General features: G+C 40.0%; 1 protein-coding gene and 1 pseudogene across 1 annotated transcript; one reads left to right on the top strand and one right to left on the bottom strand.

The window, feature by feature from the left end:
* The first annotated feature begins 5,717 nt into the window (after positions 1-5,717).
* Positions 5,718-6,676, top strand: LOC133368072 (olfactory receptor 14I1-like; annotated as a pseudogene).
* Positions 6,677-7,162: 486 nt separating this feature from the next.
* On the bottom strand, positions 7,163-20,667 carry LOC133367692 (vomeronasal type-2 receptor 26-like). The gene is made up of 7 exons (XM_061591789.1): positions 20,610-20,667; positions 17,151-17,223; positions 15,353-15,644; positions 14,179-15,027; positions 11,100-11,327; positions 9,728-9,854; positions 7,163-8,064 (listed from the first exon to the last, which is right to left on the bottom strand). The coding sequence occupies exons 1-7, from the start codon at positions 20,665-20,667 to the stop codon at positions 7,163-7,165; spliced, it is 2,529 nt and encodes an 842-aa protein (XP_061447773.1).
* Between the last annotated feature and the right edge of the window lie 37 nt (positions 20,668-20,704).

Raw genomic sequence — 20,704 nt, 5'->3', positions numbered from 1 at the left:
TAGGACAGAACGATCATGCACTTTATTCCACTTCCACGAATGTCTGCCCAACCACTAGGAGACCCATATGGTTCCCATTAGACAGTCCAAAGACAAGGGCTGTAACTATGCTGGCCTTCATCTAATGCAAATGGTTAATAGACTGGCTCTAGCAATTCTGAATAGGAGTGTAGAAGGTGACAGCAAAGGTGAATTTACATTTCTCTCAGGGCTGGGAGCCTCTACAATTGATTATTTCATCATTTCATATGATGTATTAAATTTAGTGTCTTGTTGCAAGGTATTGAGAGCGAGCACTTACTCATGGTTTTATCCTTGAAACCAGGATCTCAAAACATTTACACAGATTATGAATTGTTGCTAAACTCTGAGGCAGAGATAAGAGCTACACGTGTCAAGTGGTCAAATAAGATAGGGCACATTTTAACAGAGTTGTTGTACTCGGAAGATAGTCTATGCCATCATGAAGCTATGTCAACAGCAGATTCCCCGAGAGCAGTTCTAATCTTGTTTCAAGAACTGATTTCCTCTCTACAAAATTGTTTGAAAGCTAACACCTCAGTAAGACTAAAGTTTAGTAGATCCAAACCCTGGTTTGATTGTGAATGTATTTCCATGAAAAAATCCCTAACCGAAAAATACCAGTTATATAGGGATCAAAATCTGCCAGCATTACCTCCTGAATGGTTTCAGTTAAAAAGGAGATATAAGGCTTTAATTAAAGCAAAAAAGAAGCAGGCCACAAAGGAGACATGGCAAAGCTTAATCAAATCAACAAGAGCAAACGATTCTGCAACTTTTTGGACAGTGGTCTCAAGGGGCTGCCCGAAAACAACAGTTAACATGGACAGCCATATTCCTGTGAACTCCTGGGAATTATATTTTAGCGCTATCTATGGAGCAGGGCAGTTGTCATCGGACATCAAAGACAAATATAAATACTTTCCCCGAGTGGCCGCTGGTCACCTCCAGTGAAGTCGGAAACCTTATTTCTAAATGGAAAGTTGGCAAAGCACCTGGGAGTGATAATATTCCATCAGAACTCCTTAAGACAAATATAGAGTGGTGGGCTCCTGTCCTAGCATCATTATTTACATGCATCGATCACACAGCATGCATTCCAGAGGATTGGGGGCTGGCCATTATTGTTCCAATGTACGAAAAAGGAAAACATTCAGATCCTGCAAATTACAGACTGATTAGCTTGCTAAGTATAATCAGCAAGCTATATGCTTCTCATTTGCATGAGAAACTATTAAACTGGTTAGAGCAGGAAAATATACTCGAAGACGAGCAGGCTGGTTTTAGGACGAGATGATCCACAGTTGATCAAAGACTTGTTCTTCAACATCTTGCTGAAAAGTATGCTTCATCAACGAAGGAGGGGCTTCATGCATCTTTCAGTGATTTTAAATCGGTGTTTGATTCAATTTCAAGAGATAGACTATGGGAAAAATTTGAGGCCACAAACATTGACAGGAAACTCCTTATATTAATGTGTAGCCTTTATGAAAACACATGCTTGAGGGTTAAATGTGATCATGTCAGTCATTTAACAGGACCTATTCCCACTTTTAATGGAGTTAAACAGGGATGGATTTTGGCTCCCACTCTGTTTAACTTCTATATTAATTCTTTGATCAAATCCTTAGCAAAGGTAAATTCACATTCTCCCAAGTTAGCAAACAGACCCTTGTCAGTCCTTCTCTATGCAGATGATGTGGTACTTCTATCTTTGTCAAGCATCAGTCTGAGACATCTTTTAAGTGCCTTAGCCTCATATTGTAAAGAAAAATGACTGACAATTAACTATGACAAGTCTAAGGTTCTAGTTTTTAATAGAAGGACCAAGTATTGATGGCAAATTAATGACTATCAAATTGAGCAGATTATTATCTATAGATATCTAGGTGTAACCTTTCATTCAACAGGCTCATGGAAAGCTCAAACAAAAAAATGCCATTGCGAATGCCCAGAGAAGCACAAAGGCACTCTGATCTTTCTTTTACACCAAAGGTGGTCAATATATCCCTGCAGCCATCCAGGTTTTTGTTGCTAAGGTTATAGCCCAGATGTTGTATGGCTCCCAGCTATGTGTTTTTGATGATTTTGCCCCCTTTTAGGTTGTACAAACTAAATTTATAAAAGCAATATTAGGAACCCCACCATGTGTCCCAAATATAATTTTGTGGCTGGAAATGAGCTAAATCTCTGTAGAGGCACATGCACTGATATATAAGATAAACTCCTGGCTAAAGCTGATGCTTTTTCCAGTGGGTTTAGCTCCTTTGACTCTGATAGATCCTTTTCAATCTAGATGGAAAAGAGAATTGTCTGTGCAATTGCTGTATTTGGGTTTTTCTACTGCCACTATTATGGCATTAGGCCAAAGCTAAGATTGCTATCTCCCAGCGAATCATGGAAATTGATCTACAAAATCATTTGAGCCTGGCCGCACTTTAACTATGGAGATTATTTGCGAATGTTTATAACAACAAATTATATGACAAATTTGTCAGTTCCCAAGTATAGAAAAGCTTTCACGCTTGCTAGGCTCAATTTTTTACCTTCTTCGCTTCTAGAAGGCAGATTTAACAAGGTGCCAGTACAAGAGCGCTTATGTCCTTGTGATATGGGAGATGTGGAAGCCGTTACTCATGTGCTGTTATATTGTCCTTTTTATCGGAACTTCCGATTTGAACTCATCACCCCAATTCTTCAAAATATCCCAGGGAGGTCTTATTTAGAATATTTACTCTCAAATAGGGTCCCGCAGGTCACAGTGAATGTGGCAAGATTTTGTGCATCAGCTGTTACCTGTAGGACAGTGATGATGGAAAACAATAATAAAAGCTAACTATCTGGGGCTTTTTGCCCATTGGTGTATTTACCCAACACCATTAGTGCCATATTATCTTATGTTGCAGCTGTTTGTTTCTTTTTCTGTATAATATTGATATGTTTTATTGTTTTAATATTTGATAGTGCTGATCTTTGACCATAAGAAATGATTGATTGATTGATTGATTGATTGATTGAAACAAAATGTGCCCCTACAGTGTGAAGTAGGTGAAAGCAGAGTTCCAAGTACCAATCAGGGGCTCCCCCAAAATTCCAACTCAGCTCCAGAACCAATGATCACCCAACACCACCAGTGTAGAGGGAAGAAGAGGGGCCTGCACCTGCAAAAGGAGAGAGAAGAGGGGGCAGAGCAGCCCTAAATACTGGGTTGGGTCTCCCCCTCCCTTTGGGCACTCCTGCCCATACGGTTTGCTAACCCCAAACCTCTGGGAGAAACCAACTCAAGTCTCTTAAACAACAGAGGGGGTGAGGCAAATGTGTCCCTGCTAAAGATGGGGACATCATAATGAATACACCAGGTTCAGCTTACAAACTGACTATTTTGGCATCATCCCCAATAACAATTGTCTCTCACTTTTCCAACATCTTTGGACCCAATGAAAACTCTTCTCAGGCACCGTCGGAAGATATTCTCAACTCCCCACCCTGGCCACCGGTGTTGCCCTCGGTAATTCTGGACTTGATTACCAAGCTCAAATCTGGTAAAGCCCCGGGGGAGGGCATGATCCCCCCCAAGGTTTTCCTTTCCAATGCAAACTGGTGGGCGCCTGTTTTGGCCTCTCTATTCACGTACATAAACGCTACCGGACAAATGCCTTCAGGCTGGTGCTCCAGCATAATCGTCCCTATTTATAAGAAGGGCAATGTTTCAGACCCCCAAAATTATAGGCCAATCAGCCTCCTAGACATTACTTCCAAGCTCTATGGGAGGTTCCTTCTTAATAAGCTCCTCGATTGGGAGACCAGCAACCGTATTCTCCACGAGGAGCAAGCAGGGTTCAGAAGAGGCAGGAGCACGATCGACCAGGTATTCGTGTTGCAACATCTAATACAGAAAACCACGAAAGGCCCCAACAAATGTTTGTATGTGGCCTTCATAGATTTCACCTCCGCCTTCGATCTTATAGACAGAGATCTACTTTGGCAGAAGTTGGCCCAGACCAACATAGATAGAAGATTGCTTTACCTTATTCGAGCCCTTCACCAGGGAAACACGCTACAAGTGCGCTTAGGCCTGCAGGGCACTCTTTCCCGGGTTATTCGGGTTCGGAAAGGAGTGAAGCAGGGATGCATTCTGGCCCCTTTTTTATTTAATGTTTTTATAAATGACATCATTCCCGCTATGGCTTCCCCATCCTTCTTCCCTCCTTCAATAGGCTCTCGTAAGACCCCCCTATTGTTATATGCCGATGACCTGGCCTTACTTTCTTTAAATAAAATCGGCCTCAAAAGGATACTCACTCACCTGGGCATTTACTGCAAGGAGCATCTCCTGACAATTAATTATACCAAAACCAAGATCTTGATCTTTGGCAATAAGAAGGCCGCTTCCAGTTGGTCAATTGAAGGCCACACGCTGGACCAAGTCCATCTGTTCAAATACCTGGGTATCTGCCTCAGTGAGAATTCCTCATGGAACTCCCACATTAAGGCCACCAAATTGGCAGGTGCGAGATCTTCAGTTCAACTGGAAATATTTTTTTACGCTAGAGGGGGGCAAATGGTCCCCCCATTGCTCAAGATGTTTGTTGCTAAAACAGTCGCCTCCATACTTTAGGGGGCCGAACTTTGGGGGGCTGCAGCTAAGCAAAAATTAGAAACTTTACAAAACAAGTTTATGAGATGAATCCTAGGGTTCCCATCGGGAACCCCCGCTGCGCATCTTAGAGCGGAACTTGGGCTACCCTCCTTAGCAGCTAGAATAGATCTAGCTCACCTTAGATATTGGAGGAGAATATACCAAATGGATGATAATTCCCTTACTAAACTTTGCTGGTCTGAGCAGCTATCGAAGTGGGGGTGGGCCTGTACTAACCAGGTACTGCTGGAGCAATACAACCTCCCTATGGGCGAGCTACTGAGCCTCAGCTCCCAAGCCCTTAGGAATTGGGTTTGTAATCATGCAGCGAGGAAAGATTGGGTGGACATCCTAATAGACCCTTTCTCCATCTGGTATCCCCAACTCAAGCCTAATCACGTTAGATCATCGTACCTTGAGATCCTCACGCACCCCTCTCTCCGTAAAGCATTTTCAGAACTTAGGTTCCAATTGATGCCATCGGCCTACCTGGAAGGGAGGTACACAGGAATTCCCTTTGAAGAATGGAGATGTATTTTTGGGTGTAATATCCCGGAGGACATCATTCATTACTTGTTATACTGTCCATTGTACATCGATCCCAGCCAGAAATTCCTGGTCCAATTTATTTATTCCCCCCAGGTCAAATGCCCCAAGGAACTGGTAGTAGAGCTTTTAAGTGACAAAGTCAAACACGTGACTATCTCCATAGCTAACTTCGCCTTGGCAGCTAAGAAGCTAAGAGTAGCTTACACTCAGAAACAGAATCCCTGAAACTTTTAAATGTTTTATTCTCATTCGCTAGGCACATTATAGGTTGCATGGTGGATGTTTTATTATTCTCTTATTGTATCTTGTGGTATTTGTTGTGCTTGCAATGGCCTTTGGCTAAAACGCAAACTGAAAAAAACAATTGTTTTTCCATTACTGGTTTAACAAAGAAATATCTGGTCAATTTTATAGTGAAATTTTAGGAAACCTGTTTTAATTAACTGGTTAACAAATATTGGTAGAATAACACTTCTTTGCTTTTTCCTTCGACAGAAAGCATGTAACTACTGAAGGCAAAATGAGCAATCTTACTTCCATGTCTATGTTTCTGCTGTGGGAATTCTCAGAACGACGAGAACTACAGATCTTGCACTTTTTTCTGTTCCTAACATTGTACCTGACAATCACAACTGGGAATCTTCTCATCATTGTTGCAATAGCCTTTGACCATCACCTTCATAAACCTATGTACTTTTTCCTAGCAAACCTGGCCATGGTGGACATTGGCTCTGTTTCTGTCATCATACCCAAATCTATGGCCAATTCCATTATGAACAGCAGGTCAATTTCATATTCTGGGTGTGTGGCTCAAGTTTTCTTCTACGCCTTCTTTGCAACATCAGATCTTTCCCTTCTAACAGTAATGGCACACGATCGCTATGTCGCCATCTGCAGTCCATTACAATATGAGACTATTATGCATAAAGGAGCCTGTATTCAGATGGCAGCAATTGTGTTGCTTACTAGTCTGCCTTATGCCATGTTACACACTTGTAGCACCTTCGCAAACACCTTCTGTTCTAACGTTGTCAATCAGTACTTCTGTGAACTCCCAACATTACTGAAACTTTCCTGCTCAGACTTTTACTTGGTTGAATTTGAATTCTTCTGCTAGGCTGCATTATGGGAATAGGATGCTTCATTTTCATCATCATAACATACATACATATCTTTTCTTCAGTGCTCAGAATTCCTTCGGTGCATGGTCAGAAAAAAGCTCTCTCCACTTGCCTTCCCCACCTCACTGTCTTCTCTGTGTTTCTCTTAAGTGCATCCTTTACCTATGCAAGGCCTCCCACTATTGCTTCTTCTGATCTGGATATAGTTTTTGCTGTGATATATATAGTAATTCCTCCCATTTTGAATCCATTCATCTACAGCATGAGAAACAAAGAAATCAAGACTGCTTTGTGGAAACTCTTAGATGTTGGGCATTCTTCTAAAAATATATTTAGAGTTCTATAAAAATTGCATTGAGTGCAGTTCTGTATGTATATGATTGTCCCTGCAATTTTTAACTTTTCACTATAATCATTGGCGAACATCCACTTCCCTGGTTTAATCCCCAACGTCTCCAGCTAGGTTTAGGAAAGATTACCTGTCTGGAACTCTGGAGAACCACTGCAAATCGGTGCAGACAAAACTGAGCTAAATGGACCAATGATCTGATTCAATATAATACATCTTTGTTTGTTGCGACTTCTGTCATACAGATTGCTGTCTCATTCCTCCACCTTATTCATTCATTGTTGTTGTTCATCTCAACTTCACCTTCTTTTTATTTCACTTACAGATGATAATACAATCCAATGCCACCATATCAAAAAATAAAGTTGAAAAACATAAAAAGTGTATCATTTCCCCATCATAATTATCAAACTGTTCATCTAACAGAATCACAGCTATAATGTTCCCAACAGAGAGCATCATTGTGGGACACTCTGTTGAATTTTACAATTTTCTCCTTGTTAAATGCTCTTTAGTGTTCAGCTCAGGCCTCAGGACAATTACATAACATTTAGGGGCAAAGATGCAACCCAATAAACCGGCACTAGAGGCTAAAATAGAGAAGATCTCCACAGCCACCATGTATTTTCCCTTTGTGCTCAAGTACATTGGGACAAAAGAGACCCACACACTGCAAAACACCAACATGCTGAAAGTGATGAACTTGGCCTCGTTAAAAGTGCTGGGCAATGTCCTAGCAAAGAAAGCCACAACAAAGCTGACTACAGCCAGAAATCCCATGTACCCCAGAACACAGTAAAACATAGGGACAGACCCTTCATTACATTCAACCACAACTTCTTCAGCTAATGAGTCCATGTCCAAATCTGGAAATGGAGGAGCAATGCAAAGCCACACAGTACAAATAGATGTTTGAATAAGCGAACAGGAGAGAACAATAAAGGTTGCTAGTCTTTTCCCCACCCATTTCCTTATCCTGGATCCTGGCTGTGTGGCCATGAATGCCAAAACCACAGTGATGGTTTTTGCCAGCACAGAAGAAACAGCCACGGAGAAGATGATGCCAAATGGTATTTGTTGTAGAAGACAGGTTGCTTTCTCAGGCTGGCCCATGAATAGCAAGGAGCAGAGGAAGGAGAGCAGGAGAGAAATGAGCAGAGTGTAAGTGAGACCACGGTTGTTGGCTTTGATGATGGGAGTGTTGTGGTATTTAATGAATATCCCTAGGACCAAAGTTGTGATTACAGAAAACAAAAGTGCTATGGAAGCTAAACCGATGCTCAATGGTTCATCATAATGCAGAAAGTTTAATGCCTTGGGAATGCATCCATCCTGGTCTTCATTTGGATACTGATCATCTGGACATTTGATACAGTTGTTCATTTCTGGGGAGAAAGACATGAATACAACTTTGTCTCTCAGATAAATTCATAGGAGACTCTGGGTATTCTCAGGCATCCCAGAAAAGCAATGTGCACAATCTATGGAAAGAGCCCTACACATGTACAATTGCACATATGTAAGCCTAGGGTAACATTTAACTGAATTCATTCACAACAAGGAACAGTATGTGCAATACAACTCTCTCACCCAGTGTATTCACAATTTAATAGGACATTGGTGTCCAATAATATAGTTCATTACAATATGTGGTGTTAGGCCTATAAAATATTATTTAAAATGATGATTACTAACACTAAACATTCTTCTCTAAACCCACAAAAATGTAACTAAGCCGGTGTAGAAGGGGAAGAAATTATAGTAATTCTTATTTAAAATGTGACACTACAGTATGATAGACCCTAAGGGTGTGAATCTGGTCTGTAAGTACCCTGAATCACAGGCAGAGTGGGGGTGATCTGTGAGGGATTTGTACCTCAACAGAGCAAAGTGAAGCTCCTACAAGGTACAATGGCATGGATTAGGGTGCACCCAGAATGCCTTGTGTGCTCATGACTTTGACATAAAAAGCTCTGCACAAAGTGTATGTATTATCATGTTTTGCTATAGAAGACTATGAATCTCTAACCATATGGGTGGAGTTTTCCAGAAATGAAACTTACAGTGCTAGTGTTCAATGTGTGGAAAGGGGGAGGTGAGATGGAAAAACTCCATTACATCTTGCTTTCATTCAGAAGGGAAGATTTTCCATTACTTTCCAATCACAGTGTTTTGTAGGAAGGAAATTCATGGAAATAATGTGTTTGCTTCATGTACTCAGGTGCTGTGCTTTTTTGTTTCTTTGTTTAGAAGGGTATTTATAAAATGCCAACTCAAAAGAAAAATATTGCAGCACTGAACACTAGAAATATGATAAAAACAGCAGCATGGATTCATACAATCAGGCTCTTTTGCAAGTTTTGCTTCTCGTGAGAAGGAGTTCTGGTGGACTAGGCAGAGACCATCCTTCAAATGCTTTCTGTTTGGATTACAATTACATATGGAGGAGGAATCCTATGTATAATACTTTATACATAGAATGTGGTGATTCTGAGCTGTCTGTGCATTGCCAGGATTTTTTTAAAAGCCAGACTAATTATATGCAAAAGTATATGCAAAAACATTATATTATAAATATAATGCAGATAAAAGTCAAGCCCCATGTGGTACTTTATTTCTACAGCATAATTTTTTAGCTGTTTTCATATGATTACATGCATTTTTTGTGCTGGTTACTTTAGGAAACCTAGAGTGTATATGTACATAATATACGTATATCATCATATACATGTGCTTCCCAAAGATGAAGAAGCAAAAAAGAATTTAGAAAAAACCAGTGCCAATAAGCTTAACAATGTGATTTTCAGAACATACATAATTTGGCAGGCTTAATTAACTCTGCAGGGACTATCCTGCAAATTCCATAGACTTCTGTGAAAAAGAGGAAAACACCTGCTTATAGATTCCCTTTAATAGTGAATGGTGTGAAAGAGTTTCATTTTTAATTAAACTGTTATGTACCCAAAACATGACTGGGATCAAATAGACAGATAGATACACATCTAAAATGAATCACATGGCACGTGCAACCTCCTAGTAGATACTTACCTTTTTTATTAGAAATCTTTCCTTTTGGACATGGGTCACAGTCATAGCAACAGAATGGCTCCCCCTCCTTCATTTTCATAACAGAACCTGGAAGGCACTTGTCATTACAGATGGAAAAGGGCGGGATCTATCCACCAATGCAAGGCAGAAAAAGCTTAGTTCATGCTTTAAAAAATACTCATTTAAATTGACGATTCACATAAACACCAGTAGAATCCTGACACACATTTGAATTGATGGGGCAGAAGGCAGGGAAGCAGAAAACAGGGGTCACAATATGTGCAGCTAATGCTAGACAAAGCCAGCTAATTCTGGTTCTCCCCAATCTCCTTCCCTTGCAAAGAAAAAAAGGGCATGTAAGCAATGATGTACACATGTTTTTATTCCTGTCAAACCATTGGTCCCTCTAGATATAACTATTTTAATGATCCAAAGGCAATTGATGTGCACATTTTAACAAATGTAAATAGCAGGCATTAGAGAGCATAAGCAACATTGAGGCAGCAAGGCTCTAGGACAGAGAATATAACCCTTTCCCCTCCTGTGGACATCCACACCTCCTGAAACTGCAGAGTGAATCACAACTTAGACATCTACACTTCTTGAACATTTTGGTGTGCGTTGCTCCAAACAACAACAGTTTATATCTCAGTACGTTGAGATAATATACATTTAGAATTGTCTTTTGACAAAAAAGTCATTAAATAAATGTATGTAATTAAATGTGAGCTTTCATGCAGTTTTTCTAAATAGTGCAGATAAATGGAAAAAATAGGACTGAACAGAAAAGGAAGCATTAAATAGACTCAGTTTCCCTACTCTGTGACAAAGCTCAGGACACCAATATTTACTTTGTTACAAAATAAAAAGTGCATGCAAATTGCTTTCGTGAAATTAACATCAATTTGGCTCAAAGAAACTTCTCATGTGGGAAGGATGGCTCTTAGAAGGAAAGAGTTAAAAATTAATTTATTACCCCTTTGAAGGCCTACATAATTTAACTGATCTATAAAAATGACTATGAAGAGGACAGAATATATTCCAAAATACTTCAGCGTAGTTCCTATGGAAGCACATTGACAGTTTGGGTTCAGCACTGTCCAAGGATATGCAACATATATGGTGCAATGGATTTATGGATAGTTCCTGTGGGAGAAACTGTGAGAGAGGGTGTTCCTTTGTTTTAATACTGAATTTTTACACAGTAAAGTCCGTAACTGCTAAGATAGTGAACAACTTTATTCAAATATATTCATAAACTGCCTTGAAAAACTAAATGGTGGATATAAATCTTACAAATAAATAAAAACTGATTGACACTTGAATGCTCATCACTGATATTTTGTATCTAGAAACAACAGCTGGAATGTACCTGGTTAAATACAGTGTGCCATGTGATGATCTCCTCATTAATACTGAACTCTCTGCCTGGGAAAGCCCATGGATCCATCCTTCCTACTTTCAGCCTTGTGAAAGATCTGTTTGGGAAAGTAATCCAGTTTATAATATCAAAACCACTTTCCAATTCACCTTTCTCATCCAAGGACACCTGGTCCCCAGCACTGTTGTTAAAAGAGATTCTCCACAAGAAATGATGAAGCTACAATCAAAGAGGTAAAAGCAGCATGTATAAAATTCTGGACAGGGCAGTATATAAATATTTTTTCAGTATTTTCTACGTTTGTTTATTATCTGTGTTATATAAAATATTTATCTATAACCTTTAATTCACCAGGATAGGCAAGGGAGCTTAACGTCTGTATAGAAACAATAAATGAAACTAGGGCTGTGCAGCAGCCACAAGATTACATTTAGACCCAAATTTACAAAACAGCCCAATTTTCCTTGACACAATTTGGAGGCTTCTTGATTCAAATCTAAGTCTGCTTTCCTCCGCTGTCCTCCATTCACTATTGGGATATAACTTTTTCTCTCTCTTTTGATTGGATTAGATGAAATTTGCAGGCATAGTAGTCTCTCCAGATTGGAAAAGTCTGTCAAATTACAGGCAAATTCATTGAAATCTTAAAACAATGGATTTCTATCATCTAGGGATGTGATCAGTTGGCCAGTTTGGTTCGAAAGCATTCAGTTGACCTCACAGGCTGGTGTTGATTTGAGTTCATTCCTTGTCCACTAGCCACTTCTTTTATTGATCCTGGGTTTTTTCCATTGCAAAAAATATTGATTTTAATATCAACATTAATTTTAAAGGAAATATCAATATTTCTAAAGGAAATATTGAGGTTTTGAAAGGAAATATTGATAAGTGAAAGGAAATATTGATAAAATTATCATTCTTAATCTTGACATTTTAGAGGTGGATTTTTTAATAAAAACCTGTGTTTTGAAAATAGCTGTGGAAAATTGCTAGGTAAAAATCCAGTCTGCAGTGGTAAAGAATAAATTAATTGAAAATTCATACCAAATCCGAATTAGGCTAAATTCTAGCACATCCTTACTGCCATCAAACATTACATGTGCACCACATCCAACTGACAGTGTGGGGCAGGAGAAACTATTTTAACCTTCAGGATTTAAAGGTAAGAGGGGCGGCTGGGCTTAAATAGACCCATAAGCTCTGCCCCTCCATGCTGCACATCACACGTGCGTAATAGTCACGACGCGTGACATTGCCCCATTGAAAGATGGAGGCAGCAGCTTCGCCCCCCTTGTCAGCTGCGCAGCAAGCGAGGCGTCATTAATGTTTGGCCATGCAAGAATGAACAAAGGTTTTTGCTACTTTTCCAACTGCATGACAGGAAGAGGAACAAGCTGATTTTTCTACTATATGTAGATGAGAATTGTAGCTGAGAAATTAGAACTAGCAGAGTACAATATTCTGTATTTGTAGTCACACACAGAGGTTTGTGTTCTTTTCATGACTGTGTAGATGCTTTGGTTATGAGGTAATACCTGCCATGGCTGTGGTGTTGGACGTGCTGTCATCCCTCTGTGCTTGGAATTCAATGAATAAAAGCCATGTAAAGTATATGCTATAACATAGACAGCATTGTAAATACTATAGATTTGGGTAGTCATGCAACAGGAGTCTCCAAGGCAAACACTAATTTTCAGTTATCCCAAATGCCCTCAGAAGCATCAGCATTTTAAATTGTCATCTGAACCACAGAAGTGAAGGAGGTAACCAAACCCATTCTGCCTCAGAAGAGAGTTCCCTAGTTTTGTGAAGTCACTCAGTGGATTTCATATGATTTTGGTGGGGACATACAGTAGCAGATGGTGCTAGTGGGGGGCGGGATGGCACAGTGTGTGGCTATCGGAGAAGGTAGTTTTTTAGGCATCATGGTTCCAGACTGTACAAATTTTTCCAAGTCAGAGCCAACTCTTAGAATTGGGCCCAGAAACCAACCACCAAATAGGAAATTCAATATATTAGCATGAATCAGTCATTAATCACTTTTCAGTATTAAATACTCCGGTCAGATTGGGAGATGCAGAGGGCCAGCCCAAGACATTTTGCTGCCTTAAGCAAAGGACATGTTGATATCCCCCCATTCCACATTCAGAAGTAGACTGGACAGGAAGCTGATGGGTGATAGGGTAGCATCCCCCAACTGAGGCTGCAGGCATACCTATATACATGTCTGTGCAGCATATACAGGTCTGTTCTCCAGGAGAGGGGGATGTCCAGGGGGCTTAAGAGAAACAAGAGGGCTGCTGCCACTGACCTCCCAGTATCAGCCTGAGGTGGTCACTTCACTGACCCTGAAGATACAGTACATGACCGTTTTTCCTTTAAAAACGTTCTTCAGTTTCTGCTGCTGAGAATGAAGATGCACTTGTTCTCTTCCTTTTCCCCCTCTCCTTCTCTTTCAGAAAGCAAGGCAAAGCAGTCCTCCAAGCCCCATCTGACTGTAGTACCCGCTACTGAAAGGGCACTTGCTCATTACTTTACATTCCAGAAAAAATGATGGGGATGCATGTTTTCTGTAAACCTTCTTTGTGTTTTAAGTTAGGGTTGGTGATCAGTTCTATTGTTTGTGCTGATTTTAGTGTATTATTCTGGATAGGTGAGTAGGAATAGGAGGAGACTCTTGATTAGTGTTAAACATGTAGACAGAACAGTAAATCATAACTGAGATAGAAAGGGGAATAGTTATGTGGGGGGAGATCCAAGTGAGAGGGAGCAGGACCTTTTCTAAAGGAGGTCACAACTTGTGATCAAAGAAAGGTGAGGATCCATTTGATTTCCAGAAGCAGGAGAATGTTGTCCATGTGAAAATGAACAAAGATCCCATTTTCACAAGCCCTTGACAAGAAGAGGAACACACGGACTACTATAACTGGCAGAGTAAGTAGCTGAGAATATAGGACTGGAAGTGTTCATTATGGGCAACATGTGGTCAGTTGTCACAATTTTTGATCATAATGTTATGATGCATTTTCTATTCATGACTGTCAAGATGCTTTGGTTAATGAGATAGTACCTGCCATGGTTGAGGGTTTGGAAGTGCTGTCACTGCTCCATACTTGGGATTCAACGAGTACATGGCATCTAAAGCATGTGCTATGACATAGACAGCATTGTAAATACTATAGCTTTGGGGAGTCATGCTCATTTCAAAAAATGGTCCAGGAAGGCTCTCCAGCTTTTCTTTTCCAGTGCAGGTTCCATCACTCTCTCCAGCTACATGAAAATCTGAAAATAAACAGTCAAAAGCCTGCTCCCAGAAGTCTCTGATAAAACTGTCTCCACTCAGTGAGTGAGGATTTAAAGCCTGAAGGAATTTTTTGAATGATTCTACCTTATTTGCATGAACTGCAAAAGACAAGGCTCCCTGAAAGACTTCTATACCCCAGTTCCTCTGAAATTGTACTGCTGAGAAGTCCCACTGGGCTGTCATAATCCACACTCTGCCTTGAGAGATCTCTGCCATGTGTTTTTTGTCTAAATGGTGCAGCAAGATTACCAAACCCAATATGGACAGAGTTTCCGCATATACAATCAGTACTTTTGCTTTTCTGTCTTTAAGAAGGCAGAGCATATGCCCAGTGTCTAGGTACACATCAGATAACTCAGAGAAGTCTGTTAGAGATGGTATTCTGTCAGTGAAGGCCAAGCAGATGCCATTCTGGGAAAGTTTTGTCATCAAAGTCTGCAGAAAATGATCTCCTTGATCATCATCCAATGTAATAATCCCAACCCACGTCCACTGGAAATGCAGAAGTAGTTGCACAACTCCAATGTACTGATTCACTTCATGGGGGACCACTCGGTAGATGAAAGGGAACTGGGTTTTAGCACTCGGAGCAGGACCAAATAAGTAATAAGAGATCTAATGAAAGCAAATATATTCTTGAAAGAAATTCTACGCTGTCCGATAGGGTGTAGTATAATATTTTATTTGACCTGTCTTTGTCCCTTTCTCTCATTTCTTCTAGGATTTGGAACTAGTTTGTCCAAATTTCTTGGTGCTATTCCAGAACATGATATGATGGATCTCTTACATTTTGTGATGCAGGGGGTTCCCTGCCCACTCTATCTACTTGGGCTTTCAGTTTCTGATTGGGCAGCATACATCACAAGCAACATCTCACTACATTTTTCTCAAGCACTTTTTCTTTGTAGAATTTCTATAAAAAGTCACATGTATATCCTACCTGAGGAATCTTGTAGATACTTAAGATGGTGGCCATGTAAAGGGATGTTTCAGAGTCAAGTGCCCCAATGGCAGCTATCAGATTCTTCTGCCTGTCACACTTATAGTTGGGGACAATCCTTTTCAAGCTAAAGAGAAGGCTCAGTGTGGTCTGATAAGTCATCTTTTCATTAAAGTAGCTGTCAAGTATATAGAATCCCAATGTAACATTTGGTAAGATCCTGGGATTCTCACTGATTTCCTTCATTGCAAATGCCAAGACCAGGACATGCTGATAGTTTTTTGTCACTACACTGCAATCAGAATATAAATCATATGACATCAGTATTCTAGACCTCATGAACTACTTCCCAAGTCCATACTGCTCTTGCACAGGCATCTGTTTTGGGCATGACACCCAGTACACCATTATAGCTACATACATCTTTCAAATTAATGCATGCACAACTTCAAAACCATGAAGAACTGAGGCAAAAACAGATGGGGATTCTCATTATCTCTGACAATAATGAGCTGTTTTGTTTCTATGAAGGAAGAAAGCAACCCTTTAAATTATGGAACAAAAGAGAGACTGATGTTGCCACTGTTCATAATTATCACAGATTGTGCATATTTCTGGAGCTCTTTCCAAAATAAGTGGGGCAAAGGTTTTCTATATTTGTGGTGAAAAAAGAGATGTCACTACAGAGAAGGCCTTATGCAGGATCACAGCACAGTGGGCAACACCCACCAGCAGAACAACATGAAGGGCCTTCCCTGCATATTTTATGATGCCACATGAACTTCCAGTGGGTGGGAACTCCACAGAAGAGGTGCAACTACAAAGAGGTCTTATACTGTATCATCCGCACATCTAATGGTGTTGGAAAGCTGATATAGGGAGCTATATTCCTGCAGAAGAGGTGTACATACATTTTTGGTAAATCCCAAAAAGAATCATGTAAACATTATTTTGCTATTAAACATTATTTATTATATGTATTGAGGAATATCAATATGCTTATAATGAGGAGCAAAACCATATCATTGCATCTATTATCCTTTTCAAAACTTTATTTCACATTAATAAAATAGGCATAAAACCAAAAAAATAACCAAAAGTAGCAAAAATGGGTTCTTCCATGTTAAGAAAATAAAGCATAAAAGGGTAATTAAAAAGAAAGGAAATTACCAAACACTGGGAGGTAAAAACACTGAAAAATCATATAAGGGAAGAAAATATACAATAGACCGTGACCACAAGAAGCATCTTATTATCTATCAAAGGGATTATTTTAACCTGTCCATAAATATTTTACAGGAAACAAATTCCTTACACAGGGTCTGCAATAAACATGGCATTGGGGTGTTGATTAAAGGACATAGTGTCAAAAAAGGAGAAGAACTGAGAAGAGATAGCACCAATGATTAGGTCACCAATTTGATAATACTCATGTGGGATCTGAAGGGGTTCAGTCATGCTGCAAGTAACAGGGTGTGTCCCACACTCAGTCAGGGGGCGATAAACCAACCATAATACTAGAAGCCACAGCAACAAAAGCAACATTGCAGCTCTAAGGGTGAATCCTTTTCCTCCCAAAGCAAAATCCACTGATCCAGTTCAATTTCTTGATCCAATATCAGGCTTCTCAGGTTAGGCCAGTGTCAGCATCTCCTGACTCTGCTGGTCTGTTGGTTATACTTCCTAGCATGTGATACTCCTAACAATCCTGCTTCTTCACAATCTGTCACCCTGCATTCTGAAAGGGGCAGGCATGTTTTGTACATTCATTTTGATTGTTTATTGTGAGAGTGCTTACTGGAAATCTGTGTCATCTTTGGCAAGATAGTTTGAGATAATTACAGGGTTCACAACTGCATCTCCAGAGCATTCTGATTATATGGAATTAGACAGATGAGAAAAACATGTTTATCAGCTGTCATCGCAAAACTTTTGCTGGGTCAGGAGTGATACCTGGGCTCATATGGTATCGAGTAAGAAAATATATCCAGAAGAGTTTGACTGTCGGATGAAGCCAAAGAACAGGAATGGGTATCTATGGCCCTCTACATATTGTTGGATTCAAAATCCCAGCAATCCCAGCCAGCATGGTCTATGGTCAGAGATGATGGGAGTTTTGGTCAAATGATATTTGTAGGGCCACAGGTTCCCTACTCCTGTCATAGAGAATGTTTGCATGCTTGGGATAGAACTGGTAGTGCTACTAATACCTTCTCTCTCCCTGCTCCAGGTTTGAACTGTGTACTATGTTCTGCACGTGGCTGCTTGTAATATACATTCAGAAACTGTGAGGGATTTCATAAGGATTTCATATATCCAGCCTTATCATTCATAGATATATCATAATTCCACATTATCCAGTGAAGGCTACTGTGTAGACACAGCATAGCTCTGGCCTGCAGCATAGCTCTGGAAGGAAGCATCCTTCCACCATTATTAGTCACCACTGTCACTATGTTATGGTTAATCATATGTGTGGCTGTGGAGGAATCCCCACAATGAACGCCAGAGCCATTTTTTATCCTAGAAGTCATTAAACAGAGATGACAGGAAATAAACACCACACTTTACACATGTAAATTATTTGAACTCCTGTTAACTGTCCCACTCTGTTGCTGTAGAAATGTTATTATCATTCCTTCCAATAGCACTTGGTAAAAAGAAAGTTCAAAGACAAAGTCACTCCCAAAATGCTTGGGAGTTGTTTAAAAACACAATATTAAGAAGCTCAACTGGAGAATATACCGTAGATCAGGAAAGGTACCAGCAGGGCCAAGATGATGCCAGTGTGGTTAATGAGCAGAGTCAAAGAAGCTATTAGAAGCAAGATGGTTTCCTTCAAGAAACAGAAGTCTTGTCCAAATGAGGAAAATAAAAAGGAACACAAAGTCTGGCAAAAGAAATGCAAGAAGAAAATAAGGGCTGTTAAAAAAGAATTGAGGAGCACATTGCTAAAAACATACAAAGCAATCACAAGACATTCTGTAAATACATTCAGTGCAGAAGACTATATAGGAAGGCAGTTGGACCCTTGAACGACAAGGAAATCAAAGGTTTGCTAAAGCAGGATAAGGAGATTGCGGAGAAGCTAAAATTTCTTTGCATCTCTCCTCACAGAGGAGGATATGGGGCAGATTCCTGTGCCTGAACTAACTTTTGCAGGAAAGGAGTCTGAGGAACTGAGGGAGATAGTTGTGATGATAGATGAAGGTCTAGGCTTAATAAACAAAATAAAAACTGACAAATCGCCAGGTCCAGATGTCATCTATCTGAGAATTCTCAAAGAACCCAAATGTGAGATAGCTGATCTTCTAACAGATGCAACTTGTCCTTCAGATCTGTCTCCATACAGGAGGACTGGAAAATTGCCAATGTAACATTAATATTTAAAAGGGGATTCAGGAAGGATCCTGAAAATTACAGGGCAGTTAGCTTGATGATGTCTACCCAATGTACAGCAGCTGTGAAAAAGGCAAATTCCATGCTAGGTATCATTAAGAAAGGTATTGACAATAAAACTGCTAATATCATAATGCCATTTTACAAATCTATGGTGCAATGACATTTGGAATACTGTGTACAGTTGTGGTTGTCTTGCCTCAAAAAGGATATTGTAGAGTTAGAAAAGGGTTTTAAAAAGGGAACAACCAAGATGATCAAGGGGATGGAGTGACTCTCCTATGAGGAAAGGATGCAGCATTTGAGTTTTTTTAGTTTGGAGAAAAAGCAAGCAAGTGGTAACATGATAGAATTGTATTAAAATATGCATGGCATGGAGAAAGTGGATAGAGATAAGTTTTTCTCCCTTTTTTCTCCCTCTTTCATAACACTAGAACCTGTGAACATCCAATGAATCTGAATGTTGAAAGATTCAACATTCAGAATGCAATTCAACAGGGATAAATGCAAAGTTCTACACTTAGGAAAAAGAAACCAAATGCACAGTTATAAGATGGGGAATACTTTGCTCAGCAATACAACATGTGAGAAGGAACTTGGAATTGTCATTGATCACAAGCTGAATATGAGCCAACAGTGAGATGTCACTGCAAAAAAGGCAAATGCTATTTTAGGCTGCATTAACAGAAGTATAGTTTCCAAATCATGTGAAGCATTAGTTCCCCTCTATTCAGCACTGGTTAGGCCTCATCTTGAATCCTGCATCCAGTTCTGGTCTCCGCACTTCAAGAAGGATGCAGACAAACTGGAACAGGTTCAGAGAAAGGAAACAAGGATGATCAGGGGACTGGAAACAAAGCCCTATGAAGAGAGACTGAAAGAACTGGGCATGTTTAGCCTGGAGAAGAGAAGACTGAGGGGAGATATGATAACACTCTTCAAGTACATGAAAGGTTGTCACATAGAAGAGGGCCGGGATCTCTTCTCGATGGTCCCAGAGTGCAGGACACGGAATAATGGGCTCAAGGTGCAGGAAGCCAGATTTTGTCTGGACATCAGGAAAGAATTCCTAACTGGAACTAATTGCCTAGAGAGGTAGTGGGCTCTCTGACACTGGAGGCATTCAAGAGGCAGCTGGACAGCCATCTGTCAAGAATGCTTTGATTTGGATTCCTGCATTGAGCAGGGGTTTGGACTTGATGGCCTTATAAGCCCCTTCCAACTCTACTATTCTAAGATTCTATGATTCTATTCAAGACAGATAAAAGAAAGTGCATCTTCACAAAGTGCATAGTTAAGTTATGGAAAACAGTGATGGCCACAATTTCATGTGCTCAGTTCCTTTATTTATTTTGGTATTTATAAACTGCCATCTAAGAAGAAATACAATGCAATGGTATACACTAGAAGTACAATAAGAATCATTAAATCATGCTCTTTTTCAGGTTTTGTCTCTCTTAAGCAGGATGCTTAGGAATGTTCTGGTGGATTAGGTGGCAACCATCATTCTAATAGCTTTCTGTTTTGAGTATCAACAATTTGGGTGTGGAGGAGGGACCCATTTAAATTGATTTTTACATGGAATTTGGTTGTTCTGCCTCTTGCATCAAGCTCTCCTTATCAGTCTTGAGCTCCCCCACCTCCTGGCTATAAGAAGCAGAAGAAGGTGCAGATTAGATGGGTGACTATGGAGTATTTGAGGTGGAAGAAATATGGGTTCACAATTGGAAGTTTCCAATACTAACCAAGTTCACCAATCCAGCTTGTGAGATGTACAGTGATATGAAAAGTAGTATAGTGCAGGTGGGAATGGATTGGAGGATAACAGGTTTGACAGAAGTAATGAGTCCAAACTAACCTTCCTTCAAACTATATTGGTGGTATCTGCCAGTGCCAGCTCGCTGAGGTTGTAGCATCTCCTTTACCTGTCATCAGGTGCAAGTACCTGAGATC

The sequence above is a fragment of the Rhineura floridana genome, chromosome 11, assembly GCF_030035675.1.
Source record: "Rhineura floridana isolate rRhiFlo1 chromosome 11, rRhiFlo1.hap2, whole genome shotgun sequence".
NCBI lineage: Eukaryota > Metazoa > Chordata > Lepidosauria > Squamata > Rhineuridae > Rhineura > Rhineura floridana.
Note: the sequence above shows the minus strand (reverse complement) of the source record. Positions and strands in the feature narration are given on the sequence as shown.